Source organism: Phlebotomus papatasi, chromosome 3, assembly GCF_024763615.1.
Source record: "Phlebotomus papatasi isolate M1 chromosome 3, Ppap_2.1, whole genome shotgun sequence".
NCBI classification, from domain to species: Eukaryota; Metazoa; Arthropoda; class Insecta; order Diptera; family Psychodidae; genus Phlebotomus; species Phlebotomus papatasi.
In genome coordinates this window covers 42,726,081-42,752,993 of record NC_077224.1, presented here as the reverse complement: position 1 = coordinate 42,752,993, position 26,913 = coordinate 42,726,081, and the positions used below count along the sequence as shown (strand labels likewise).

General features: G+C 30.3%; 1 protein-coding gene across 10 annotated transcripts in view; it reads right to left on the bottom strand.

Moving 5' to 3' along the window:
* Window positions 1-2,806: 2,806 nt before the first annotated feature.
* Window positions 2,807-26,913, bottom strand: part of LOC129805738 (broad-complex core protein) — a 113,290-nt gene continuing 89,183 nt past the window's right edge. For 4 of the 10 annotated variants that reach the window (XM_055853853.1, XM_055853849.1, XM_055853855.1 and 1 more), the window contains exons 4-9: window positions 23,770-23,917; window positions 23,411-23,665; window positions 23,099-23,345; window positions 22,684-22,826; window positions 17,692-17,745; window positions 13,503-15,735 (exon numbers count right to left, since the gene is read on the bottom strand). In XM_055853853.1, the coding sequence (XP_055709828.1) occupies window positions 15,299-15,735; window positions 17,692-17,745; window positions 22,684-22,826; window positions 23,099-23,345; window positions 23,411-23,665; window positions 23,770-23,917 (1,284 nt within the window). In that variant the 3' untranslated portion in view covers window positions 13,503-15,298. The other 6 variants (XM_055853859.1, XM_055853851.1, XM_055853850.1 and 3 more) reach the window with 5 other exon arrangements.

The window sequence follows — 26,913 nt, the reverse complement described above, 5'->3', positions numbered from 1 at the left end:
TTTTTTTAGTGTAATTCCATCAATAATTTTTTTTATTCGTAAATCTAATTTTATTTTTTTAAAATATAATACTGAAATTTATTTTTGTCGTTTCGTTTTTTCACTTTTTTTACTTTACCTTCAACATAATGGAAAATATTGAGCCAGGATATGTTAGTAAATAGTAGAAAATGTAAAATTTCAAATTTATACATTGGCACACATAGCGACAGTTTATGTTTGTCTGACTTTGTAAGTTTTTTTTTCTTTATTGATATATTGTGTGTATTTACTTTTACTGATGCAATTTTTAATTGAAAAATGAACAAAAAAATCTCAGAAGTGGCAATTTCACCATAAATATTAATTAGTTAATTTCCTTTTCAGTTTTTTTTCTTTTTTTTTAATTCTTTGGTAGCCGAAATCACTAACAAAATTTATCCAATTTAATAATTTAATAATGGTCTAATCAGTTCTTTAAATCAATAACATTAAAATTAATTCAATCACAGATTTTCATTTTTTTTCATTGAATTTTGTTATCATACATGTAGGTTAATATATATTTTTTTTGATAAACATTTCCAAATATAAAAAATTTTGAATATACAATAGCTTTCGTAAAAATAAATTATCATAGAAGAATTTTTTTTACTTGTTAAACACAAAAATAAAATTGATATGTTACTTTTTTTTCCGTGAGCCGAATTCTTTTGAACTTTTTTATTTCAGTTTTTTTTTCTATCGAAAATATTTTTCTTGTTTTTGACATCTGTCAAAATAAAATGTGATTGTTTTGTCTCTGCGTGACTGTGCGTTGAAATGTTGTTAAAATCAACTAAGGTTTGTTCTTTGTACAGCAGATGGAGTGTTGTCAAAATGACATTAAAAATGTCAAAATGACAACATTTTAAAATTAAGCAGGAAATTAATTGAGTTTGCAAAATAAAAGTTTTTTCTTTTTTTGAAGAATTGTGTATCGTCGATTATTTGTCGCAATATGGCTTAATTTTCTTTTGAGTTTAGAAGATTTTTCATGTAAATATTTGAAGTTATGTATCATTCCTCTCCGAATTCTTCGAATGAAGTAGAACTAGCTATAAATTTTGGCACATAACATATAGCTTAAAATGAAGTGTGTACCCTGAATTTGTAAAGAGTGAGTTCTTAATGTTTTTTTTTTGTTTACTTTAAAAAGTACTTTTACATTCTTACAAATATATTAAAATATTTCATTTTTTTTCAATAATATGAATATATTTTTTTTTATTTTTTGAAATTTTAAAAAGATTATTTTTTGAGAAATATTAGTTTTTAGTCGCATTTACCAATTCAATATAGTTCCACATTTTTTATCAGAAGAATTTGGTTGTTTTTTCCTGGAAAAGACTTGGTCAAAAATGTTTTTTTTTTTTGTTAAATTCTCTACATTTGTCTAAATGACATTTCTTTCCTTACTTCATTATCAATTTTTTTCTTTAATTTTTGTTACCTAAATTTGTATTTCCACCCAGTTCTGTTATCAATGAATACATAACTCTATTCACAATTTATGGGGATTTTTCTCTGTTTCCACCAAATCCATTTCACCTTTTGCATCTACCTTTTATCTTTTTACTGAAAATATATTATTAAACACAGACTATTTATAATCAGAGAAGCATTCCTACATCACAGATTGAGAAGAATAAATTTTTTTAGTCATTCCCGTTTGTCAAACTAATAAAATTTATCTCGTTTTGCTTTCCGATCATCTGTTTCTGTATTTCATATTTCATCTTTTTTCTTTTATTTTCTTTTTGTTAAATTTAAGTTAAAAAGAATTTAGAGCTAAGATAATATACAGGAGTACATACATAATGTATTTCTTTTTAATGATATTATCAGTAATATGAGCTTATTATGTAAATAATGTAAATGTAAGTTTCTTACATTGGGTGAATGAATATACATTTTGTAAATATTACAAAGTGAACAGTACTTCGATGAATCTCTATCCCTTCATTTCCTGGTTTACGCTCTGCTCAATTCTACGACAGTTTTTTTGCTACTTATTTTTTTTTTAAAGTTTGTCTCACAAATTTTCCGTTATTTTTCAATTTAAGTGATTTTTTCCCACCCTTCAATGCGATTTTGTTCTTTCATTTGACTTCGATGGTGGATCCCAGTTTTGTAATCATGTGAAAAATGAAAGACTTTATGGCACCACAGTTCAAGATATGAAGAAATTGATAAGTATTTTGTTATCTAAAAGCAAATAATTAGATGAAAATGATATCTATAATCGCCACCATTCATTCTTGATTCCATGTTAATGATCACTTTTCAATGATATTGTGCTTTCTCCAGAGTTCAACTAAATTTAAATATCCTCCATGAAAAGGTCATTATCCCCAATTCTTCCCCAACAAATTCTATCGAAAATGAACTCTTGTTACCACTGAATATACTAAAAAAAAAATTTGTAAAATCTCCTGAGCGCCTCACACTTTCTAAAGTCTAAAATCACTTTAGTGTTTGGCAATTAATTTTCTTTCAATAAATGTTCATCAAGATATGTTGACACAAAAATACGTTTTTTTTTATATTTTTTTTCAATATACTAAGTTTGTTGATATTTTATTTACTTTAAAATATGTTATACAGTGATATATGTATATATAATTTAATTCGAAATTTCTCCACTTTACATTAAAAATGTTTTCTTATCTCTTTTTCTTTACCTTTTTTTTGTACTTGAGCGGTGAATCACTGAGTAAATTGTTAGTTTTCCTTTTATTTCTCATTAAAATCCTCTCAGTAAACATTTACTTGAAGGGATGATCGCTTTTATTTTTTTTTTGTTATCTGAAACCGTTTAGAGAAAATTGATTCGGTTCTATTTGACAGAGAAACCTCGTGGATTGGATTTCCAATACAGGAAGGTTTTGTTCCTTTTGGCAACTGAGTAAAAAGTAATTTTCATTGGAATTATTTTTTAAATGACTGGGAAATTTCACAAATTTTTCAAGAAGAAAATTTTACTGTTACTTTATATTGAAATACAGTAACCGGGAGAAGTGTAAACTCATCATGAAAAACCATTGAATAAATAAACTGAATATAGACAAAATTACCAAAATACTGAAGCAGCGTTCTTTGTAGAAGTTTTACAAAAATATTTTGTAGAATTAACTAATGTTTGTCATTTTGTTATTGATAGATTCTTGCTTAAATGTAATTCTATTTGGTCGTCGTGTAGAAATATGAATTCTTGCAGTGTGTAAGTTTTGTTTCTGCTGAAAATTTTTCTCAGTGATAATATTTGACAGTTCAAAAATTCAAAATGTTTGTATAATCTTCAAAATTTTAGATAAGTATGGTAAAATATTCCTTTTAGCTCACTATTCAAAAAGTAAATCAATACGATACGTAAGATGTGAATTTTTGCAGCTTCTTAAGGTTTAATACATTACTTAAACACCCTGGGCTAAATTTAAAACAAAATTTTGAATTTCGCATTGAATTTAGCCCTGGAAAGTATTAAATGATGTGTTACATTGATCCAAAATTAATTTTGACAAACCATTTTGATGATAAGACTATATTTCATTATTTTAATTTTTAATTACGTTAGATGTTATTTTTTTGTTTCTTAAGCTGTAACACATCATTTAAACACCCGGGGCTTAATTTAATACAGAATTCTGAATTTCGCATTGAATTTAGCCTCGGAAAGTATTGAGTTATGTTCTGTATTGATCCAAAATTAATTTCGACAAACCATTTTGATGTTAAGACCAATATTTCATTATTTTATTTTTTAATTGCGTTAAATGTGTTTTCTTGCTTGGCTTTAACACATCACTCAAGCACCCTAGGCTACGTTTAATACAAAATTCTGAATTAGCATTGAATTTAGCCTCGGAAAGTATTGAGTAATGTGCTATATTGATCAAAAATCCTTTTTGACAAATTATATTGGTGAAATGATCAGTATTTTACTTTTTTCCAGTAGAGCGTTATCGATTATTTTAATTCCAAAGATTTTGATTTACTAAAACTGGAAAGCTTTTAAAGCATTTCAAATTCTAGTCAATAGTTTCACAAGATCAATCACATAGAAAATAGATTTTTCTTGTAAAAATTAGACTCCTTTCTGTAACTATTAAGAGTTTTACTAGACAATAATTTATTTTTGGACCATTTAGTATCTTTGTACGATTTATACGAGAAGACTTATTTCTGTAAACAATTAGGATCTGTGAAGCCTGAAAATGATATTTATAGTCATTTCGAAATTTGTTTGACTGTTTTAGATTTTTATTTACCGAAAGAACTGTCGATCTTTTTTTTTATTAACGAATCAAGTAACTTTTTGAGACATTATTATTAATTTATCATTAATTTGTGAATCATAGTTTCACCACCGAATATTAAAATTCAGCAAAATTATGCTATCATTGAGCAAAATTCAACAGCTAATAATAATCTTTTGTTTTCGTTTTTGATGTACGCTGGGCGTATCTTTGACAGTTGTTGAAAGAGAATTTTGACATCCCTGTCAAACTTCTATTGGAAATCATGATATGTGCTACCCTTTCTGCAATTTTCAATCTAAATTTGTGAGATTTCCCAGTATAACTCCGATGTCATTGTAATAAAGTCCAACTAAAAGATTTAATTCTTTTATTAGGAAGTGTAAAATCTATTTGAACCCCTGGTTCTTATACATTAATCCATTTGAAATATTTCATACTTTTAGAAATATTTACAAAATATGTTTTGAGGACGATCAATTGAAGAAAACCAAATATCAATTCAATTGGCGTCCAAGAGGTGTTGTGGAATTTTGCGTGACGAATGTCACGAAATCTTTTTTTGAAGACAATGAATCTACATTAATCCTTACAATTAGCTAGATTAAACTATCTCTCTGTGTTTTTTTGTTTTTCATAAATTGTTGGTCAATTTGTGTCCTTGTCTCTCATAATAATGTGTACTCTCTCTCAAATGCTATCCCTTGGAGTATTGTGTCCAAGAATATATTGCACATTCTCCATTTGTCCTGGCGCAATATACATAGGTTTCGCATTTATGATATAATTCAACTTTGAGCGATGTAAATATCACGCTGGTGTCGATTGAGTGTGGCGAAGAGCATCATGGTGAACGATGACTGCAAGTCGGTCTATTGAATGCCCGGCGGCGGTTGACCCAACTCTGCAGCAAAATCGAACAAATGGGGCCTCGGATGGGGTGTCCCATGATGCGGTCCTAGGACATTTTTGATCGCTGACGTCTTTAGAAGACGCTTCAGCATACCACTTGAGCCCCTATGCTGGAGACTCTTGTGCGTCGTCAGTGAATTCTTCGTTCGATACCGTCGATGGCAGAATTCACAGACGTACAGGGTATCGGACTGTTCGTGCTTGTCCTGAAAGTGTCGCTTGAGGGAATAGTAGCAGGAGAATGTACGATGGCAATAGGGACATTCCTGCGGTTCATTGATACCACCACTCGTTGGTGGTGGCATTCGCAATTGCGAGCCCGATGGTGATGTTGTTGATGATGATGCCGACGTACCAACAGATACAACAGCACTTTGGGGGCCTGCTGGGCAAATAACATAAAGAAAAATTCTATATTCTTTTACACGTTCAGCGCTCAACAATTTTTCTTTTTTTTTTGCATTTTCTTTTCTTTTCAAAAGTCTCTTTTGTCAACATATCTCCTACGAAAAGATTTTTTTTTTTAATTTTTTTGAAATGAGAAAAAAAGAGCTTAAAGAGAACTCTTGCACTACGATCGATAAAAAAGGAAAATAAAAAATAAAATAAAAATTTTGAAAATAGGTCATGAATATTGTGAGTTGACTTTATTTTCGACTTATTGATACAACAGCCAAAGAGCAGAGATCACTCAATGAAAGGAGGTCTAAGAGTGGAAATTTTTAGCAATTTATGTTAATCACAGAAGATTAATATTTCATCATGACACAACGAAAGGGGAAAAATATGAGTGACATGCAAATTTTACTGATATTTCCGCGAATTTTCATTATCTACATTGGAAACCAAAGTGCATGAGCACTGCAAATATCATAAAAATGTTAAATTTGGAAAAGAAAACCAGCCTGACGTTATGCTTTTTTTTTCAATAAATTTGCTAAGAGTGTCCTTATTTTTTTGGTTTCCACTGTAAACTCTTCATAGCTATAAGTCAAGAATAAAGCCAATTTGAGGGGTGATTCATGCGATAAGTTACAACAGAAAAAGCCAGTGACACAGTGAATTTTGAACTATAGTTCTAAACAATGATTTTTTTCTCCAGATTATTTAAGAAAAATAGAAAGTTATACCTACCTATAATTCTTGCCATTACATTGAAACAACAGACAGAACATGCAGTTTTTGTTTACGAAAAGAAAACAACAAAAAATGACCAAAGCGAAAGAAACATTTAAATTTTTTCCATACTTGATGCACAATAGTTTTCTGGCACATACACAGTAAAATTTTGCAGAAAGAAAGGAAAAACTGTCCCATTTTTTTCTTTCTTATATATATTTTTTTGATTTGTTTTGCTGTCATGTGACTCTCAGACCACATACAATTAATACATTGAAAAAAAAAATATTAGCACAATATTGTTAAAAACAGCAGACAAAGCACAAACACTAAACGCAGAGAAGAAAGTCATCAGACTTTTTCTTTTTCAAATTTACAGCCAATCTACACAGAAAAAAAGCAGCTTTGTAAAAGATTTGTCAAAAGTTGGTAAAAATTTGTTGAACTAACCAAATTTTACCGAAATTCAGCAAATTTTTTTAACAAAACCCAGTTTTCTGTCTAGATTTTGCAAAACAAAAAAATTAATTGAGAGAAACAATTTTGAAAAACCTTGTTTGTAATAACAATATCGCGGATTATTCTTCCATTTGTTCTTATTGTAGTTTCTTCTCTTTGCAAAAGTAAACCTAAAAGAATCTTTCAAAAGTACATCAAGGGGTGATTAAGTGTGTATTTTATTGAACTTTGAGTTGAAAAAAAAATTGCAAGATTTGGCGACTTTTGCCAAGAAAATGTAAAAAGCGATAGATCATCTAATTCCTGAAAAAAAATCTTGCGATTTTGGGCTATGAATTCAAAGATTGCACGATTAGTTGTCATAAAAATCGCAAGGTAGTGACAATATTTACTTAAAAAAATAATAAAATCGAGTAAGTTTTAGCCAAAAATGACACTATCCCGCCATTTCTGCACAAAAATTGCACGCTTTTTGAATTAAAATCGTGAGATCTCGTGATTTTGTATCAATTTGATCATTTGATTTTGCGATTTTAGAACAAATATCGTGATATTTATGGACAAAAATCGCAAAACTGAATGATTTTTTCACTGTAGTCGTAAGATACTACGATTTTTACCCATAAGTCATAATGTTTGTTAAATTGTTGCTTAGAAATTGCAAGATTCTGCGTTTTCTGGGGAACTATTATGCGATTTTAGAACGGGATTTTCAGAATTGAACGATTTTTGTACATAAATTTCAATTTTTTGCGATTATTGTCCAGAAATCGCATTATCGCGTGGTTATTGCTCAGAAACAGCAAGATCCTGCGATTTTTGCACAAATATCTTGCGATTTTAAAACAGAGATCCCAAAATTGAACGATTTTTGTACATAAATCGCAAATTTTTTCCGATCTTTGTTCAAAAATCGCGTGATCATGTGATTTTTGCTGAGAAACTGCAAGGTCCTGTGATTTATGCATAAATATCTTGCGATTTATGAACAGAGATCTAAAAATTGAACGATTTTTGTTCATAAATCTCAAGTTTTAGCGATTATTGCTCAGTAATCGCATGATTGTTTAATTTTTGTACATAAATTGCAACTTTTTGCGATTTTTGTTCAAGAATCGCGTGATTGTGTGATTTTTGCTGAGACACTGCAAGGTTCTGTGATTTTTGCACAAATATCTTGCGATTTTAGAACAGAGATCTAAAAATTGAACGATTTTTGCTCATAAATCTCAAGTTTTAGCGATTATTGCTCAGTAATCGCATGATCGTTTAATTTTTGCTCAGGAATTAAAAGATTTTACGATTTTTGCACAAATATCATGCGGTTTTTGGCCAAATATCATAACATGGCGCAGTTTTTGCCCAAAAATAGCATGATCATTTGATGTTTGTTTAGGAACTGAATGATGCTACGATTTTTTGCACAAAGATCGTGCGAGTAATAATCGTATTATCGCATCTACAACCGATTTCTTCTATTTGAGTAAATTATGACACTTAATCATCCTTTGGAAATGTACAAAAAGTATTCGAAATATATGAAAGAAATGTGTGGAAAATTTAAAAAAAAAATAGCGTGATTTTCCAAGAGAAGTATGTAACTATTTTTTGATTAATTGTAAATTTTGATAGTCACCAAAAGATGCACTCAAATATGTTAACCTTGTGTATTAATATCTAAATAGTAGAGATAAATAACATTACTTTGGTGTTTTAATATCATACTTATTAATTTTGTTCTATATAACTTTTGTTTTTCTTTTCTTTAATATCCAGTAGTGAAAATTTCTATTAATAGTTTATTTATAATAATAAATTCATAGGTAAAAAGTTGATAGAAGCTGCAACTTTGACGAGATGATAGGTAGTAAATAGAGAAGTAATAGTAAATATAAATGATTGCATAAAATTATTTTATACACTATAAAATTATGTTTTTTTTGGTAAATAGAGTTTCTCCAAATATCGCTTAAGGTTATAGGTAATTTTGGTGAAAAAATGAAATAAAAAAAGAGTTTCCATTACTAACTATATTTGTTCAATATTGTAATATAGTAAAAATAGAGTAACTACAGCATAATATACAATTGTAATAGTAAATAGTAGGCAATAGGTAATAGCAGCAGCAGAGAACTTTTAAGTAGAACTGCATTCCGATTAAGTGTTGCAATTAATCTTTTATAAAAGGTAATATAATGGAGGATAAAGTGGCAATATATTGAAAATGTATCGAAAAAACTAGATAAATATTTATCAACGAAGGTGATAGTGAGATACAGCATAGTATAAATAGTAGATACTGTGGAAAAGATTGCGGTTCTCAAAATTTTACTCTTTTTTACGTAAGAAAGAAGAAGAAGAAGATATATTGGGTATATTTGAATTTTGAAAAAAACTGTGTGTCAGTTGCTTTTTTGATTGTTTTTTTTTTTGATAGTTTTTGTTTTTGGTTTTTAAGTAAATTGGATATGGAAAGCTAACCTTGGCGAATATGGTATAGTGGACACCAAAATTGGAGAAGGCTTCTGGCGAAATTAGTGTGGTGACTCTGTGGGGTCATCCCACAACTAAAATCGTAAGTTGACATTTTCGATGGAGTTGGTGATTCGTCAAAATCGGACATTGTTGCTAAAAAGTGTAATGTCGTATCTGGTTCGTAGAGAATTGACAGGGATTTGCTTGATGGCGAGACTGATGACATGGATGAAGATGTTGATGACGATGGAGATGGTGAAAACGACCCCTAAAAGAACTTTATGTCCTTAATGTCCAGTTCGCCAGGCCTTGATTTGTGATATGTGTAGATGTGTGTCATCAGCGAATTCCGCGAACAATACACACGCTCACATATTGAGCAACGATATTCCTCCTGGCGTTCCGCGTGCTTGTCGGCAATGTGCCGCTTAAGTGATGCCTTTGAGCACAGTACTTTGCCACAGAGTTGACATGAAAACAGTTTCTTGGGTGAACAGCCTGGAATACAAGAGATACCAGATCCAATACACCGACACACTATATGTTATAATCTGTTTTTTTTTCCACCAATTTTCTCTCATTTGTTCAGATTCTGTTATGCTTTTTTTTGTTCTCCTAAAGGATCTTACCATTTAATCATTTTGCTTTTGTACTACTACAAATTTACTATATTTAGTTTAATTTTTCAATCACTAATTGCCATTACATCATCCACTATCTTCCCCCTGTATAAGAGGGAAGATAGCTTCAAGATGTTTTACAAAGAAACAAAATAATCTTAAATAGAGAGAGAGAAAGTGAGAAGACAGAGACAGATTGACAGTATGTCAGTGAAAAATTATGTAGATTAGGATCATCGGTATTAATTGAAAATCGTATTCCATTGTAATCCTTAATAAGTTTATCTTTAACAAAGTTATACGAATCGTAGTGTGCATCTTATTGGTTCTGTAGATAACTTCAGCCTACAAAGTTTTGTCATGTTTACATCGAAATTTGTGTGTGTCTATTTGTCAAATTTACAAATGTTTCTTTTACAGTGTACTAAAGGACATCTAACTTCCAGACAGGCCCCGCTTTTCAATGCCGTGTACTATTTTTTGTTTGTCTTTTGTAATCCTAACGATACTTTCTTTTGTCACGTTGATTTCCGAATAAATGATATTCCACACATTTTCATTTAATTCTTTTAGCTCTTTTGCCCTTTGACAAAACAAAAAAATAAAGAATTGGAGAAACCCAGCGCAGAAAAAAAGAAAATTCAAGGAAAACTCGCCATTGAAATATATGCAAAAATAATATATTTGATAGAATTGTGTATATATATGTTACTTTTGTCATATATATTATAAATAAGATTATAGTAAAATCAACGTATACAACATTTACAGAATTTATAACTAATAATAGGAGCAATCATTAATGTACTTGAATAATTAGAAAAAATAACCATTTTCTTTCGAAGGAGGATACTAATCATTTTATTTGTAGTTTTTTTTCTTGCAATTGTAGGTATTTAATGATTCATTTTTTTTCTTCATTTAACGTTAATCGTATCTCTTCTGCTTTTTTCTTCTTCTTCAATATTTATTACAACTTTACACAACATTGAAATCATGCTGATAATATATTTTACTTTTATTATTTGTATTTAATCCTTGTTTTTTTTCTCTCCTTTTCTCTAGTTAGTTTGTAAAAAAGAAAACAGATTGGACACTGGACAAAGGTTATTACCAATGAACAAAAAATTATTTTGTCTACTTATAGAAATATTAAAAAAAAAACAAAAACAACTAAAATTCCTTAATGATATTGGCGAAGAAAAATGAAAAAGGGATTGTTTATTAATCTTTCCTTCCAATTTTTGTTTTTTTTTTCTCTTTAAGAATAATATATGTTTTTTATATTGTTTTTTTTTCTTTATTATCTCACTACATATACTACGGTTCCTCTGTAATATACCTTGTTTTTCTTTTTTCCATTTTTTTTTTGTAAAAATAGTCGCGAAATATACTCAAAAAAAAAATAATTTAAAAAATGTCAATACCAAGCCAATTTTTTTCTTAATATTTTGTAAATATATTATTTAAAAAAATTGTTGCTTGTATAATATAATTTGGTATCAAATAAATTTCAGACTTTTGAGGCCAATTGTTACAATTTCGATTTTGTTTTTATACGTCAACGAATTTCCATTTCGTCAATTCTTGTCTCATATTTTCTTTTTAAATTTAATTAATTAAATTTTTAAGTCATCAGTCTTCGACGATCACAAATTGTTAATGAAAAAAATAATAATAAATTTTTTCAGTAAATTTTAAGTTTCTCATCACATTTTTAAATATATCTTTTCCTTTTTTTTCACCTAATTTTGACAAATTGCATTTCTTTTCATTTATCTTTTATTTTTTTTTTTGTAACGAAAACTAATAATTACCGACAACTTAATCACAATATTACATTATTCATACTTAATTACTATTAATGTAAATTTGCTTTCTTCCGCTGTGTATTTTGTTTTTTTTTTTTTAAACATTACACATTTTATCTAAGAATGTAAATAAGAAATATCAGTCCATTACGAATGTTTACATTCTCTTCATGTTTTTTTTTCTATCTCCTTTTTTTTAGCTTTTCTTTTTCAAAGTTTTACAAGCACGAATGGGAAAAAATACGATTTTAGATCTTCAAAAATTCTGAGGATCGATTTGAAACTAAAAAATACGTTTCAAAATTTTTCTCTTTTTTTTTGGAAAAGTTTCTCTTTGAGAAAAAAATCACTATCAAAAACAAGCACTTTCCACGACTTTGTCGTAATATATATATTTTTTATTTTCCGATTTAAAAAAAAAAACAGTTTTAAGAGTTAGGGATGGACGAAATTTTCAGATTTTGTTGTAATTTTTTTTCAAATATAAATAAAATAATAAATTAAATAAATTTTTTTTGTAAAAAATATAAAACTATTTTCCAAAAATGCTTTTCTGGTAATAAAAACGAATAAGCTCGTAAATATTAGTTCTTTCTTTTTTTTTTATAAACAAAAAAATTGTTATAACAATACCCTAGCACCGCCTATAATCATGTTTTTTTTTATCTTAAACAATTAAGAAGGGTATGTTTCACATTTTTCTCTAATTTTCGTTTTTTTTTGTTTTATGATTAAGAATTATTTCTACATTAGTTTCTTTTTTTACAGTATTGTTACAATTCATCTATTATCTATTTTTTTTTAATTATATTTCTTCTTCATTTTTCATAAATAATTTGAAAACAAAAATTAAATAAAAATTTCCTTCAAAAGGAGCTAATTGTAGAGGATTGCAATGCCACGAAAAGTACACAATAAAGTCCATTAATCTACAAAGGGGGATTTGTTTTTTCTTTTTTTCTTTTTTGATAATAGACTAGGATATTTGCTCCATTTCCATGAGAAAGGGTAAAGAAATGCAGAACTGTGAAAAAGAAATACATTGATATGGCCTGCGCACAGTTGCTTTTGTTTTATTTAAACATGCTTTTGACATTTAATGAGTGAGCGAGACAAATAGAACAAGATTGTACTCCATCTGATTGAAATGTCAAGTGCATGTTCACAAAACAAAATGTATTTCTGCGTGTTCCATTATGCCCAACGCCCAATAACTTTTGTTTTGTAAACATGTATTTGACATTTCAGTGAGAACGAGTGAAATCTAGTTCTAGCTATCTCGCTCACTCTCATAGATACCAAAAAGAATGTTTACAAAACAAAAGCCTATATTCTGTGCACAGCATTAGAAATAGTACAAGTTTCGATGGTTTAATGGTTGCTTTTGCAGTTTAATTTGGAAAAATTTTGACGTTTTGACGTCATTTAAAGATATTCAATGCAAGATTTGACTTGAAGCGAGGGAGGAGCCATTGATCCAGTACTAGGTAGTGTTGATGGATGCTGTGGGTTATGTTGCTGACCGGATTGATTTGAATGGTGGTGCTGATGCTTCTGACGCCGATGGTAAATACTTTTGTGATTATTCAAGCTGTTGAGAGTTCGGAATACCTTGTGGCAGAGATTGCACACAGCATTGTTGAGTGGTTGCAGATGTTGTTGCTCCTTGTGACGTTTCAGTGTCAACTTGGTGCTCAACAATTTGCCACAAACATCACAACGATGGCATGCTGTTAGTGGCAGTGGCAATGGCAATCTACCACCACTACCCATCACTGATGACTGAGCCACCCCGACGCTGCCGCCACCACAGTTGCCGCCACCTTTTAGCATCACCGGGAAATAAAGAAAGAGACAGTAGTGACTATTTTTGATTTTTTAAAAATCATTTTTTGTTTTTTTTTTTGTTTCTTGATTTTCTGGTTTTAATCTGGCCGTGAAAATGCTTTACTCAGGCTTTAACTTTTCTTTTTTCTTTCATCTAATTTTGAAAAAAAAAAAATATATAAAACAATGTGTAAAACAAAAACTATGTTCGAAATTTCGAATAATTAACAAAATAATGAAAAAAAAAACAAATTTCGACAAGGATTTTGTTTTAATTTGTCTTTTAATTTTTATATTATGAAAATTAAAAAAAAAAATAGAAAAATAAAAGGTCAAAGCAGGACGATTTAGTTATGTGATCAGTTAAACACACACACTTTGAAAAATACTAGTTTTCTTCTTATTTTTTTCAATGTCAAACTTTTACATTAATTACTGTTCGATCATCCCCAGGTTGATCTCCATGTTTTTCTTTCAAAAATGTAATGCTATTATAATTTGTTTATCATTTAATTTTTTTTTTACAACAATTGTACTTTACAAATCCAACGGGTTCACCAATTGGAACCAATTGGGTGGACAACAAAAACTATTTCATGTCATCAATTTTTCAATTGCAACATGAAATTTTTGCATTTTGTGTATTATGAAAAATGATTTTTTTTCTTTTAAAAAATTTGTAAAATCCAATTTTTGAGCAAATAAACAAATTAAAATTCCGCCTGGGGGATTTGCAAAAATTAAAAAAAAATCAACAAAACAAAATATTTAAAAAAAGGTATTCTATGGCCTGATTTTCATTTTGTATTTTTTTTTTACCAAATTAATAAAATTAGGTATTCTTTTTTTGTCATTTTTGAAATCACAGTGTCACTAATGTCTCAATCTTTAATTTTGTTCCCAATGCGTGGCTTCCCCGTTGCATTTTGCTACAATGTCAAAACATATCCATCTCAAGAATTTTTTTTGTTTTTGCATTTCTTGAGATGGCAGTTGGTAGCAATGTTTTGACGTTTGACAGCAATCTGTCAAATTAGGCATTATGGCAAACTTAAAGATAAAAAAAAATATGCCAATTGGTTGCATTTAACGAACCGTGTCGGATTTATTGTGTACTCATCGTCCATTAGTTTACTTTCACTTACAAACTATAATAATTTATCATCAATGGTAATATATGAACAATATTGTCTGAGCCTTAAAAATACGATTCATCTCTTTTTTTTTCTACTAACAAAAAAATATTACAAATATTACATACAGCAAAAATATTATTTAAAAAAAAAAAACAAACAAATTTATATTACTTTTTTTTTGTATATATCTAGATTTATATGTTCAAAAGGGAAAGTAACTAATATTAAATTAGATTTTAGGATTAGTAGTACTTAATTAGAACACTGAGAAAATTACAATGAATTGGCTTTACACATAGGGAAAGGCAGTTGTGAAGAGGTTATTGTAAAAAATTGCAATAAATCATATGTTAAAGTTTGTGTCCATGATAATTTTCTCGGTGTCTTGGATTATTTTGTGTATTGGATGAAGACTTAACATATTAACCTGGTAATGTAACATTTCCTATATAACTATGATCATTGTAATATCTGGCATTTGTCCCCGATTTCTTTCACATGTTGAGATTTTGGCTCCTCTAGAGAGAGAGATTTACTACGAAATTCTGCGATGTTTTGATTTTTTTTGTTTTGTTTTGTTTTTACAGTGCAGCTCAGAGTGGTCTAACTTGTGGCGTTAGGTTTTTAGGGATAGGTTATCCGAATTTACAGGTAGGGATCTTCTATATCGATCGATGGTTAATGGGATAAAAGAGACGACTGGGATTGCTACAACTAGCACTACTGGCAGTTGAAGTTGGGGCTGTACTAGTACTAGTTGTGGTATCCTCCCGTGGGGGCTTCATATTGCGATGGTAAATACTTTTGTGATTGCGCAAACTATTAAGTGAGCTGTAGACACGCTTGCAAATGTTACAGACAGGTTCCTTAGTCGGTCGCATATGGACGTTTTGGATGTGACGCTTCAAGCGTGTTAGCGACGAGAGATTCTTATTGCAAGGGTCACAACGGAAGTCTTCGCCTGATCCACTGGCGCTCCCACTGCCACCCACATTCACACTACTGGCGGGATTGTGAACTGATGACGACGTGGATGCGGACGATGACATCAAGGTAAGGGCCGCAGCAGATAATTGTGGTGTGGACGTCGTCAGATGACCTGACGACAAGAGGCAAATACGTCGAATTAGCCCAATGATTTGACACCATCACCACCGTTTTTTTTTCATTTCTTTGTTGGATTATCTTGCTTGGATTTTTTTTTTGTAAATTAAAGGGATATTAATCGTAAAAAGGTCTTTTTACACTCTTCTATCTTTTTTTTTCAAAATTAGCTTTTTGTCGAAACTTGATCAACTCCGATAACTTTTATTTTTTTTAAAAACTACAAAAGGTAATTCTGGTATAAAGAAACTGGATATGAATTTTAAACTAGCGAAAATTAAATGCTGTAGATTAGTTGAACAGCGTTAATACATAAACAAATATTAAGGGGTCAAGAATAGTAAAAACTATATGAAATGTACACTGGATTGTGTGAATTAAGAACCAAATGCAATGTAAGAGAACATTTGTGGGGAATTATTGGTATGCTAAGGTATACCCTAAACCCATTAGTAGTATCAATCAAAAAAATAAATAAATAAATTGTAGTTTACTTGTATAATACATTGGGCTTATAGATTAAACTGGATTCCACCCTTAAATATTTTAAAATCTAATTTCTATTTCAGCAGATTACCAGAATTTCAACGGTTTTCCAATATTTCAAATTTATTTTATTCTTTTATCTAAAAAATATTGTTTTTTGGTTTCCAAGTACTGGTTTTGATGGTGTCACATTTTGAACTCCTCGATCAATTCCTCTGTCATTCAATCACACAAAATATTTTTTTTGACATAAATTTTGATTTCGAAATACTTGTCACCGTGACAGTGTCACTTTGACAATTCTGACCCTACTAACTGTCAACAAAGTGCCAGATAGTGGGCCATCTGTAGTCGATTAACCAAATTATCGTCAGCAAATAGAATGCAATAGGTTTTAGAGATACAGGGAAAGTAGAACTCGCTGTTGTTTCGGATATTTTAGTATATATGTCAATTTGACAATTTAAGTACACTTTTATGTTTTTTTTTGTTGTTGTTTTTTTGTTGCTATTCTATCTCTGACATCTTACAATTATTAAAATAGCCTCATCTTACAATCTAAGAAATGTGGTAAAAATATTTTGCGAAAAAAATAAATGTAAGAAATAATCACTATTATTTTGTTATTATGTAATTGAATGTAATTTTATACATATATTTAAAATTATATGTATACCGATTATTTAATAATAAATATAATATGTCATAATGCAGCAGAACACATTTTAAACACACATACACGACGAAATGACACGAGATACGATACAAAATTAGCACACAAAACCAATTCACGGAAATTCTCATATATAATAAATATATATATATATATATAACAATTATTAAGAGAGGAGTTATGAAGTTTGTCGAAAAAATAATAATTAAAATAAAAAATAAATAGTAAATACATTATATATTAATTTTATAATCAGAAGGTTATGTGAAAAAAAAACAAAAATGTAAAATAAAATAAACATTTTAAACTCCCAACAATTGATTTGATATACAATTCTGACATTTTTGTAACTTGTTTTTTTTTTTTATTATATTTTGACAGTGGTAAATTTTTATAATTGTAAAATAAAATTTTTATTGTATTTTCATTAATAAAACAATATTGCCAATATTGTAGAAATGTATATCAAATCAGAGGACACCTAAAAAGAGTATTTTTAGGAGTACCGAATAAAAAAAATATGCATAACGAATATCTCTCGTTAATTTTTACCACATTGCACATAAATTCACTATACAAGCAATATTTCACCGATAAATTTTGCATATTTAATGAATATTTATTGTTTTAGCAGAAAATATAACTTTTGTAATGTATTAAAATTTTAACGAGAGAGCTATTCCCTGTACATATTCCATTGCTCATAGCTGAGGTATTAGAAAATAAAATTTGTAAGTATTATGAAGAATGAGCAAAAAGGGAGTAATATGAGAAAATAAGATTTTAACATACCTTGAGGCGATCCTCCCAAGTCGACGGCTGTGTGTAAAGCTTGAGAATTAAAACCTGAACGATGAAAAGAAAATTACATTGTAAAATGAGCATAATATTATAAAGCACAGATTTTTTTTTGTGAAGCACAACAATGAAAATAAAAAGAAAAACATATTTGTTGATCTTTCATAATTTGATTTTTAATTTTCTTATCCTTTTCTGTGACCTTCCAAAATCCCCTTATATACATCGCGTGGTCAGAGAGATTTTTTTTTGTAACTGATTCAACTGACTCTTACAGATACTAAAGTGAAAAATTTTACAAATTAAATTAAAAGAATATTCAATTAACAGATGACTCAAAAAATCGCTATACAATATAGCTTTCATTTGTTGGGAATGCCTAATTTTTGTCAAACAAAAATAAAGGCCAAATGGTAAGAGATATTAGAATCGCGATCTTCTGTGAAATTCCAATTAGGCATTATCTAAATATGCCTCTTATTGTTTTACTGTTTATAATATTTAAATCAAAAATCAACAATTATATTTTCCAAACTGTGAGATTTGTTTCATTTGAATCAATTTGTAATTCTAAACATTCTATATCTGAATTGATTACAGTTCAAGGGGTAGGTCATAAGAGAAAAAAATTGATAAATAGGGTAAGTGTGCCAAATTTCGGCATGGTTGCATGCAAGCGTCAAAATCTCAAGTTTGAAATGTAATATTTTAAATTCAAATTGATTTTTTTCATTCTTTCTTCTTAAAGAGTGTTGTTTGGAACCTTGTAAAGAGTTTACCGTCTTTATTAACTCTAAAATCATTCTGAATACATTTTAAAATGAATAAAAACATAGACAGAGCTTTGGTGCCCTATTTCGGCCACCTTCATTCTCATAGTTCCTTGCCCTTCGGGAATTCTTCCAATATCTTTTTCACGTCATCTCGTTTGTCGAAGCTACATTTTTTGTTATTCTTTTGCTTTGTATAATCTCTAGAATACGTAAAATCTAAAAGTTCATGGAAATTCGAGGAACAAAAAAGGTGGCCGAAATTGCAAGCTGGCCGGAATTTGGCACACTTACCCCATTTGCTTCCTGATTCTAGAAATCACGTGAAACATTGTGTTTTATGACAGTTTCTATTCCGATGTAATAACAATTTCTCTTATGCGAATATATAGCATTTTTACCATATTACAAGAATCTTATATCCGTTTCTAACTTGCTAAAAAGCTTTCCGTGTTTTTTTTGCATAAGATTTCGTGTTTTGATATACGTTTCGCATTTATAGACACGTTTGCGCATTTCTAGAAATGTTTCTGCGTTTCTAAAAATGAATCTGTGTTTCTTATTTGTGATTCTGGAAACACTTACGTATTAATCGAAACTTTACTGTATTTCCTAAATACATTCTTGCACTTCCAAAAACTTTCTGGTGGGGTAAATGTCCTAATTCAAAACCATTTCCAGATGCTTTAACTTTGGCAGAAGATTCAACACATTAAGTTCATATTTTTTCTGAAGAGAATTACATAAATTTGTTCCTTGACTCTTCTAGAATGTCACTGTTTAGTGAAAATTCTTTAAATATAATTTGAAAACTTCTTAAATACAAGAAAAATACACGAGTTCAAAATGCTTCTATTGGAAACATATTAATTCAAATGGAGAAAATGCAAATTTTCTAATTGGAGACAAACAGTGTAAGTGAAACCGTGACGAAAGGCTTCCAAAACCTTGTTGAGTTGCTCTTGAGTGCAGGATTTGTTCTTATTCCTGGTCCCTTCTCCTTTCCCATCTAAACCAATAAGAAAATCTCTCCAAAACAATCATACTTCCAGTGTTTCCTATTGAAGCATTCGCAGACATTTCAGAAAAACCTTTTTTGTTCACGAAATAGATAATTACTTCATTTGAAAACTTCACGTATCGTTAACAATAAAGATTAACACTTAATTTCACATAAGTTTTGCCAGAAACATTATATAAATGTAAGAAAAAACGAATAAAGAACCACCACTCTATTGTGTTTTCATTAGAAAACTTAGTTGATCGATGAAAAATTCGATGGAGAAAAGGTAAACTTTTAATTTATCTGATAAAATTATAAATTAAAATTTGTGAATATAAATGGATTTTCGTTTTATTTTATGCAAAATTAACTGAATAATGAAACTGAGGTAATAGAATATACATAAATAAGAATTTAATTCTGCATTTATCATGGGAAAAATGATGTTTCCATTTGGAGTATCGGAAAGTTTCCATTTGGAAAAGGTTTTGAATTAGCTTAATTTATACTACTCCTACCACACGTTTCCATGTTTCAAATAACGTTTCAGTTTTCCGCGAAGTGTTTCTGTATTTCTTTGATGTTTTCTTTGAAGTTTTCGTATTCCTTAAATACATTCCTCAAAACATTTCCATAATTCTTAAATGCATTTCTGAATTTCTAGAAACTCATATGTATTTCTGTGGGGCATTTCGATTTCTAAAAATGTTGTCGTATTGGGGGAAGGGTTTGAGACTTCGCATACACTTTGGGTTCGAACACTTCAAGACTTAAATCAGACTTAAGTCAGACAGTTTCCAAGACAGAGGTCAGATTCATTAAAGGAATATACGTAAAATATGAAGTGTTTGAAGCCAGGATGTGTGAGAAACTCGAATACGTTTTCCTACTCAAAACGTTTTTGTATTTCTCAAATACTTTTTTGAAGCGTTTTCGTATCTTAAAAACATTTCTCAAAATGTTTCTGTATTTCCTCCTTTGAAAACTCCTTATAGAAACTTCTTTGTGTTTCTTTTACGCGTTTTCGCGTTCCTAATAACGTTTCTCTATCGTATCCATTATCTTTTAATGTCTAACTTGCATACAGCATGATTTTTAAAAATTACGTGTTTGTAATATTTCCATGTTACTAAAAACGTTTTTGTGCATCCAGAAGCTTTTTCGCGTTTACAAAAATGTTTTAAGTTTCCTAGATACTTCTTCGTTATTTTCAAGACCGTTCCTTATTTTTTAGCCACGATGACGCGTTTCAAGATATGTTTCTGTGATTCTCAGATAGGTTTTCGGGACTTTGAAAATATTTTTGTATTTCCAGAATTTTTTTTTTCGTTTATAGAGACATTTCAGTGGTTTTTAAATTCAATTATGCATTTTTAAGAGTGTTTTCGCGATATTAGAATACTTTTAGAATTGAATAATTTAAAATCGGGAAATTAATCCCGATTCTTAACAGGGTCGAAATCCCGGGATTTCGGGGTCCCGCGATCCTCTATTGGAAATCATAATAGAAGCATATCTATGTTCTTTGGATTCATTCCGAGTTTTCACACACGATCCCTGTGTGTCTTGCATGCCATTCTGCAATTTTAAAAAACGTTTTCGTGCCTCTTGGATACATTCCCGTAATTCTAGTATCGTTTCTCTATTAAATGGTTTGACTTTCTACAATGAGCTCCCTCATTTAAAACGTATTCAAAAATTTGTTTCGAAAGTTTAGTTATGTTAATTCCATGCTGATTTTTCAATAATCTGGTGTTAATCGGATACTAAGCGTTATATATTCTGATAACAAAGTCGAAGGAAAATTAATGGTTTTTGAAGACGTAAAAATGAAATGTGGAACTTTCTCCGGAAAGTTCGGCTTTGAATACAAAACTTATCTTCTCGGATATGCATCGTTTCTGTTTACTTTTGTCGTATCTGTATTTTTAGCTGAGATTCCTTACAATCTCAGCTTTTTCAATTTTTAGGTGCAATTCTTTTTACATAAATAAGTTTTGGTTTATTTATCTTAGCTGTTTGTTTTTAAAAGACATCTTTTATGAATGTTGCCGTATTTCAGAAGTAAGTTCGCGCTGAAAAAAGAGTTTATCGGCAAAAATCGTAACCATAATAATTTTGAAAACATGTCAAAATACAGATATGACAGGGGTAGAGGAAGATACGGGGATGTATAACATATCTGGTAATATTGTACATGTATAACACAGGTTTTAAAATATTTTGTAACCTAGGTAAGGTATTTGTTTTTCTTTAATTATTTGAATCCATTTATTGTTTGAATTATTCATCAATCTTATATTATAGCTACAAATTTATTCTTTATCTTGCTTTATCTCTTTTTAAACATAAAGTTTAATTTAATTATAAAAAATGATACGCCAGATTAAAATATGAGATAAGGGTAGTTTGAAAAAAAAAACAATCTTCATTTAGTAGGTCGACTATTTAATTATTTTTATTTTTTAATTTTGTGAAAGATCTACAACAATTAATTGCAATTAAAGTATCTCGATTTTTTAAAAACTCTTTGTATAATATTAGCTCATAAAAAATCCCTAATTGTTAAGAAAAGGTTTTTCAAAACATTAGGACATCTATCTAAAAAATGATAATTCTTAACCGATGATGGAACAATCGAAAAATTAAATGTAGGAAAAGTTTAGGCTGTAAATTTCGGTTTTTCTTAAGTAAAACAAAATATGTTTTGTGTAAAAATTTTTGATTTTCTAAGAAATTATGAAAGTATTTTAGTCGAAAAAATCACTGGATCAGATCAGTAGGGGAATTCTGTAATTTTTGTGGCATCGTCACGCGTGAGTTCAAAACCTGACAATTCCAATCGAGCTTTTTTTGTCATATCATATGAGTTCGAAAATGTAATTCATTGATTTTTTAATGAAATCCCTTTACTTGATGATTTTATGAAAATACAGTTACGTCTTGGTTGATTTGTTTAACAAAATTCATTGTCATTTGAATTGGCAGAAATCTCAAATATGTTACTTTTCTGACAATGCCACGTGAGCTGAAATGGCAATGTCACGGCAACAGAATCGCATTTTCGAAAAGCTCTCATAAGATTCGAACCCAATTTGTCATATGGCATAGTCAGAACGTTACAGAATTCCCCTTCATGTCATTAGTAATCCGATAGGTCTCGTTTTAGTCCAATTAAAAATCGTAAGTTTATTCTATAAAAATATGACTTACCTGCAAGAGCAGCAGGATCAGTTAATGCTGAAATGGGGAAGTTGAATGATCCTGGCGTGGTGAATAATTTGCTGTCTGACATGAGAAAAGGTGGTGCTGTGTGAGAATGTATACTATTTTCAAGATCATCCTCATTCGGTGAGCTGAAATAAATGACAAGAAAATATTCTATGAACTATGAATGTTCGATGTTCGAAAAAATCTGACGAAGAAAAAACGCTCGTGTCATTGTCAAATTTACGTGTCATTCGCCATATTGGATTTTTTGACATCTTACAATTAGAGATCTTCTAGCCGAGAAGATAAATTTTAAAGTGATCGCGAGGGTAACTAAAGCAATTGAATGTAGTAGTGGTTTTATAAAATAAGTTCTTCGAGCCGTATTATAACCTAAAATTAAGCTGTGGATTCTTACCTTATATGTCCTTTGGTCTCGGACACATTTCCCGAATGATTAATGTCATTTTCTGGCACAGAATCGTTGCTTTGATCATCGTTGCCGGTATTGTTGTTGCCACATACGAGCTCCATGGGTTCTGCCTTAACATCATCACTGTGAGCACGGGTTGTGGGAGGTGATGGGGTGAGACTGTCTTTGTCACCTGTTGAACCCAGACCATTGCCGGTGTTATTGAGTGAGTTGCCCGATTGATTGTTGGAACCTAGAAAGCAGACAGCTAAATTATGAAGAGACCTTCAAGGTTTTCATCCCATTCGTCGTCCATACCATTATCATTGCGATCATTTTCTTTAAGCGGTGGCGTATTGTTGTTGTTGTGCTTGATGGTGGAAAAATCGGTGGCTGTGATTTGTGGCATGTGATTGATAACATCGGGACTGTTGTTGTTGCCCAATATGCCATTATCGATGCGATGTCGCTTCTGTGAGAAGTCATCTGATTGATTTGAATTGTTCCTCTCGCGACGCAATGCAACGGCCGCAGCTCGACGGAGCAGCTGATTCACCGTCGTACCCGAATGAGCTGTTTTTTTTGTTGTAAATTGAAGGAAAGAAAAAAAATTGTAATTGCACAATGTGATATCCAGCATAAGAAAGTCCACCCAAGAAATTGGGTGCCACAATTACCAGTTGGCGTGTGCAAATTGTTGAAATGTGGTGGTGGTGATGCACCTGGTGGGAACAAGGCGTCCTCTACCAATTTGTCTGTGAAGCTCTGATGATGATTTACAGGTGTTCGTCCACCTGAACTCGTAAGATTCTGTACTTGTGCTAACTGTAATTGTACAGAAAATTGAGAAAACAATTACATCGTCATCCAGGTGAACTCATATCCAATTCTTTGTCTTCTCTAAACCATTACTTCATAGAATTCATTTTATTCAATTTGATCTTCAAAAATTCACCGAATTGCATTAACTCTTTCGTCTCTTTTGGGCCTCTGAGTACCCAAACCAGCATATGAATATTCAGTTAAAAACAATGTTTTTTAATTATTCAGGACTGATAAAATTCCGATTCTTGTGGATGATTACAAATTATAAGGATGTCCAAATGTAAGATATGTAGGACCTCAAATTAATTCCTGAGCTTAGATATTTTTGATTAAAAAATGGCGCATTTGTCTTGCAGCATATGCTGCGGTCCGGAAAGTGTTAACGCAGTCCATAAAAGAAGTACTTGCTGACAGATGTTGACACATTCTGCTGCATTTGATACATCATATTTTAATGTCGTAATATGGTCGTGATAAATACGAAAATATTATGCAATTTTTAATGAAGCCGAGATTTTTTGTGCATAAAGGGTTATTTGGAAAATTTATGTGCCATAACATTAAATTTACTGTTAAATGTTTTTAATATCAGTTTCAGGACATTTTTCATATTACTGCATGAAATCCACAGAGAGGGCAGTATAATTCGTCGATTTTTTCATCCCTCAAATTTTCTAGCTTCCACTACAGGGGATCGCCTTTCTCAACATATCTTCGCGTTTCAGACGATTTATGAGTAGTGGAGTCATTCTATTTGGTCGCCGTTTGTCCGGCTGTTACCACGCCCAGAGACCAAACGGTTGGAGATAGAGACTTGGCTCCTTCGAGGATACTCTATAAGTCGACCCTGGGACCATTAACATGTTCCACATTCCCCCTCCCTCCCTACCGTTCTAAAACCATGTGTTTTTGGATTACTCAAAAACGCGTCATGTTTTTTTTTTAGTTTCGCATTTCTGTCTACAATGATTGGGGAAATTTTCTTTAAAAAAAGCGTTAAAAAACGCTCCTAGTGTGTAGAGGCTTTAGAGATTATCCTGGATGAAATTTCGTCCTTATACAAAAATACCGTTGAATCATTTCTAAAAACGGTTCTTTAAGGTCAAAGGTTGCAAAGGTTCTGGAGAACGTATTTCTCAAACTAATGGTATCATGTTTGGGCTCGTTGGACAGGTTTTCATAATTAAATTTTATCCTAAATTCATTTGTAATATACGCCGAAGGATTTTGGGCAATATTTTGAGTGATTTATAAGGTTTATAAGGGATATGGAAACTTCGTATTTTACATTTCGTATTTTACATGTTCGTATTGCACATTTCGTATTGCGGAAACTTCGTATTCTAGTACATTTCGTATTTTACCATTTCGTGTTTCACATTTCGGCTTTCATAAATTTTGTACAAAAAATTGAACAGGCGCTACTGATAACTTCCAAAAACACAGAAAATTTCCCTTATCCTCAAGAGGCGCTACTGACAACTTCCAGAAACACAGAAAATTTCCCTTTTTGCCCGACAGCCGATACTGATAACTTCGCTAAGCACGGAAAATTTCGCTTTGCCCCAAACAGGCAATACTGACAATTAGAGCTTGAAGTTCGACTTTGAACTCAGACCCGACGAGGCGCATAGCGCCCTTAACCCCATAAAACTGCAATTCCATTATTTTATTGGTTGATATGCTTACATGAAATGTATGGTAGACGAAATGTTCAGTTTTTGTACAAAATGTATGAAATACAAAATGTGAAACACGAAATGGTAAAATACGAAATGTACTAGAATACGAAGTTTCCGCAATACGAAATGTGCAATACGAACATGTAAAATACGAAATGTAGAATACGAAGTTTCCGCAAACCGATATTATAAATGGGCTCAAATCGGTTGTGAACCGGTAATAAATCGGTTATGAACCGATAAGTAATATTTGTCCGAAAATCAGTTTTAGTACTCTTCTATTTAATGGGATCTTTTACATTATTCATGAATCGGTTAAAATTGGAAACCAGAAAACAATAAATATTGCAAAAGTACTTTTCAGATGTATCATCTACATAAGTCACGAGTTCGAGCATTTCGCAAAGCCTGGGACACTTTGCCACTCTTTTTTATATTACTCTTTATATATGATTTTCCTTAGATTTAACTACAATTAACGAGAAGCGGGTCACTGGCGAAAAGTGGTTCTACCATCCTTGTTTTAGATTTAAATGTTTTATCTAGAAAATTTTACACATTTTTTAAGCAACATACATATATAAAAATCATTAGGTATATTGGCACCAAACTTAGATTTTTCTAAATTTTGCAAATTGTTTAATTTTTTAATTTAATTTTTTTTTATTTTGATTTTTAAAATAAATGAAGGAATAGCGAAAAACAGTCGCTTTTAGAAACATATTAACATTTTCCACTACACTCTTTTAAAAAAAGCGTGAGAGGCTTCCATGAACAAGATGACATGAAGTCTAAATAAAAAGTATCATATATTTTGAGTTGAATAAAAAATCTAATAAAAACTGTTAATTATAAATCATTATAATACAGTCAATTTAATGTATGGAATCATGATTTAAAAATTTTGAAAATTCTGTGGTTTATTTTTTTATTATTCTTTTAATAGTAAAATTAATAATGGTATTTTTTACTTAAAATTTCTATTTAAAATACCAAAATCTTAAAATTTCCATGATCACCATCTAGTTCTTGATGACAGAATTTCGCAGTTAAATCATGGAACGAACAATAGTTTTTATACAAAAAGCGTTGTAACACTAAAAATCGTACTGACATAAAAAATCTTTAATAATACAAAAAACGTTTTCATCAGACCATTTGCGTGAAAAGACTTTAAAAGTGGAAGTCTAAGTGCCCAGTTTAAAGATATTCCCGATATTTCCCCATAATAATTTTTCCTCCTTTAATTTCTGCTTGATAAAGGAGGGTACAAGAAGGGTACGAAGTGTTAAGAAACCAAGGGAACGAAAGGTG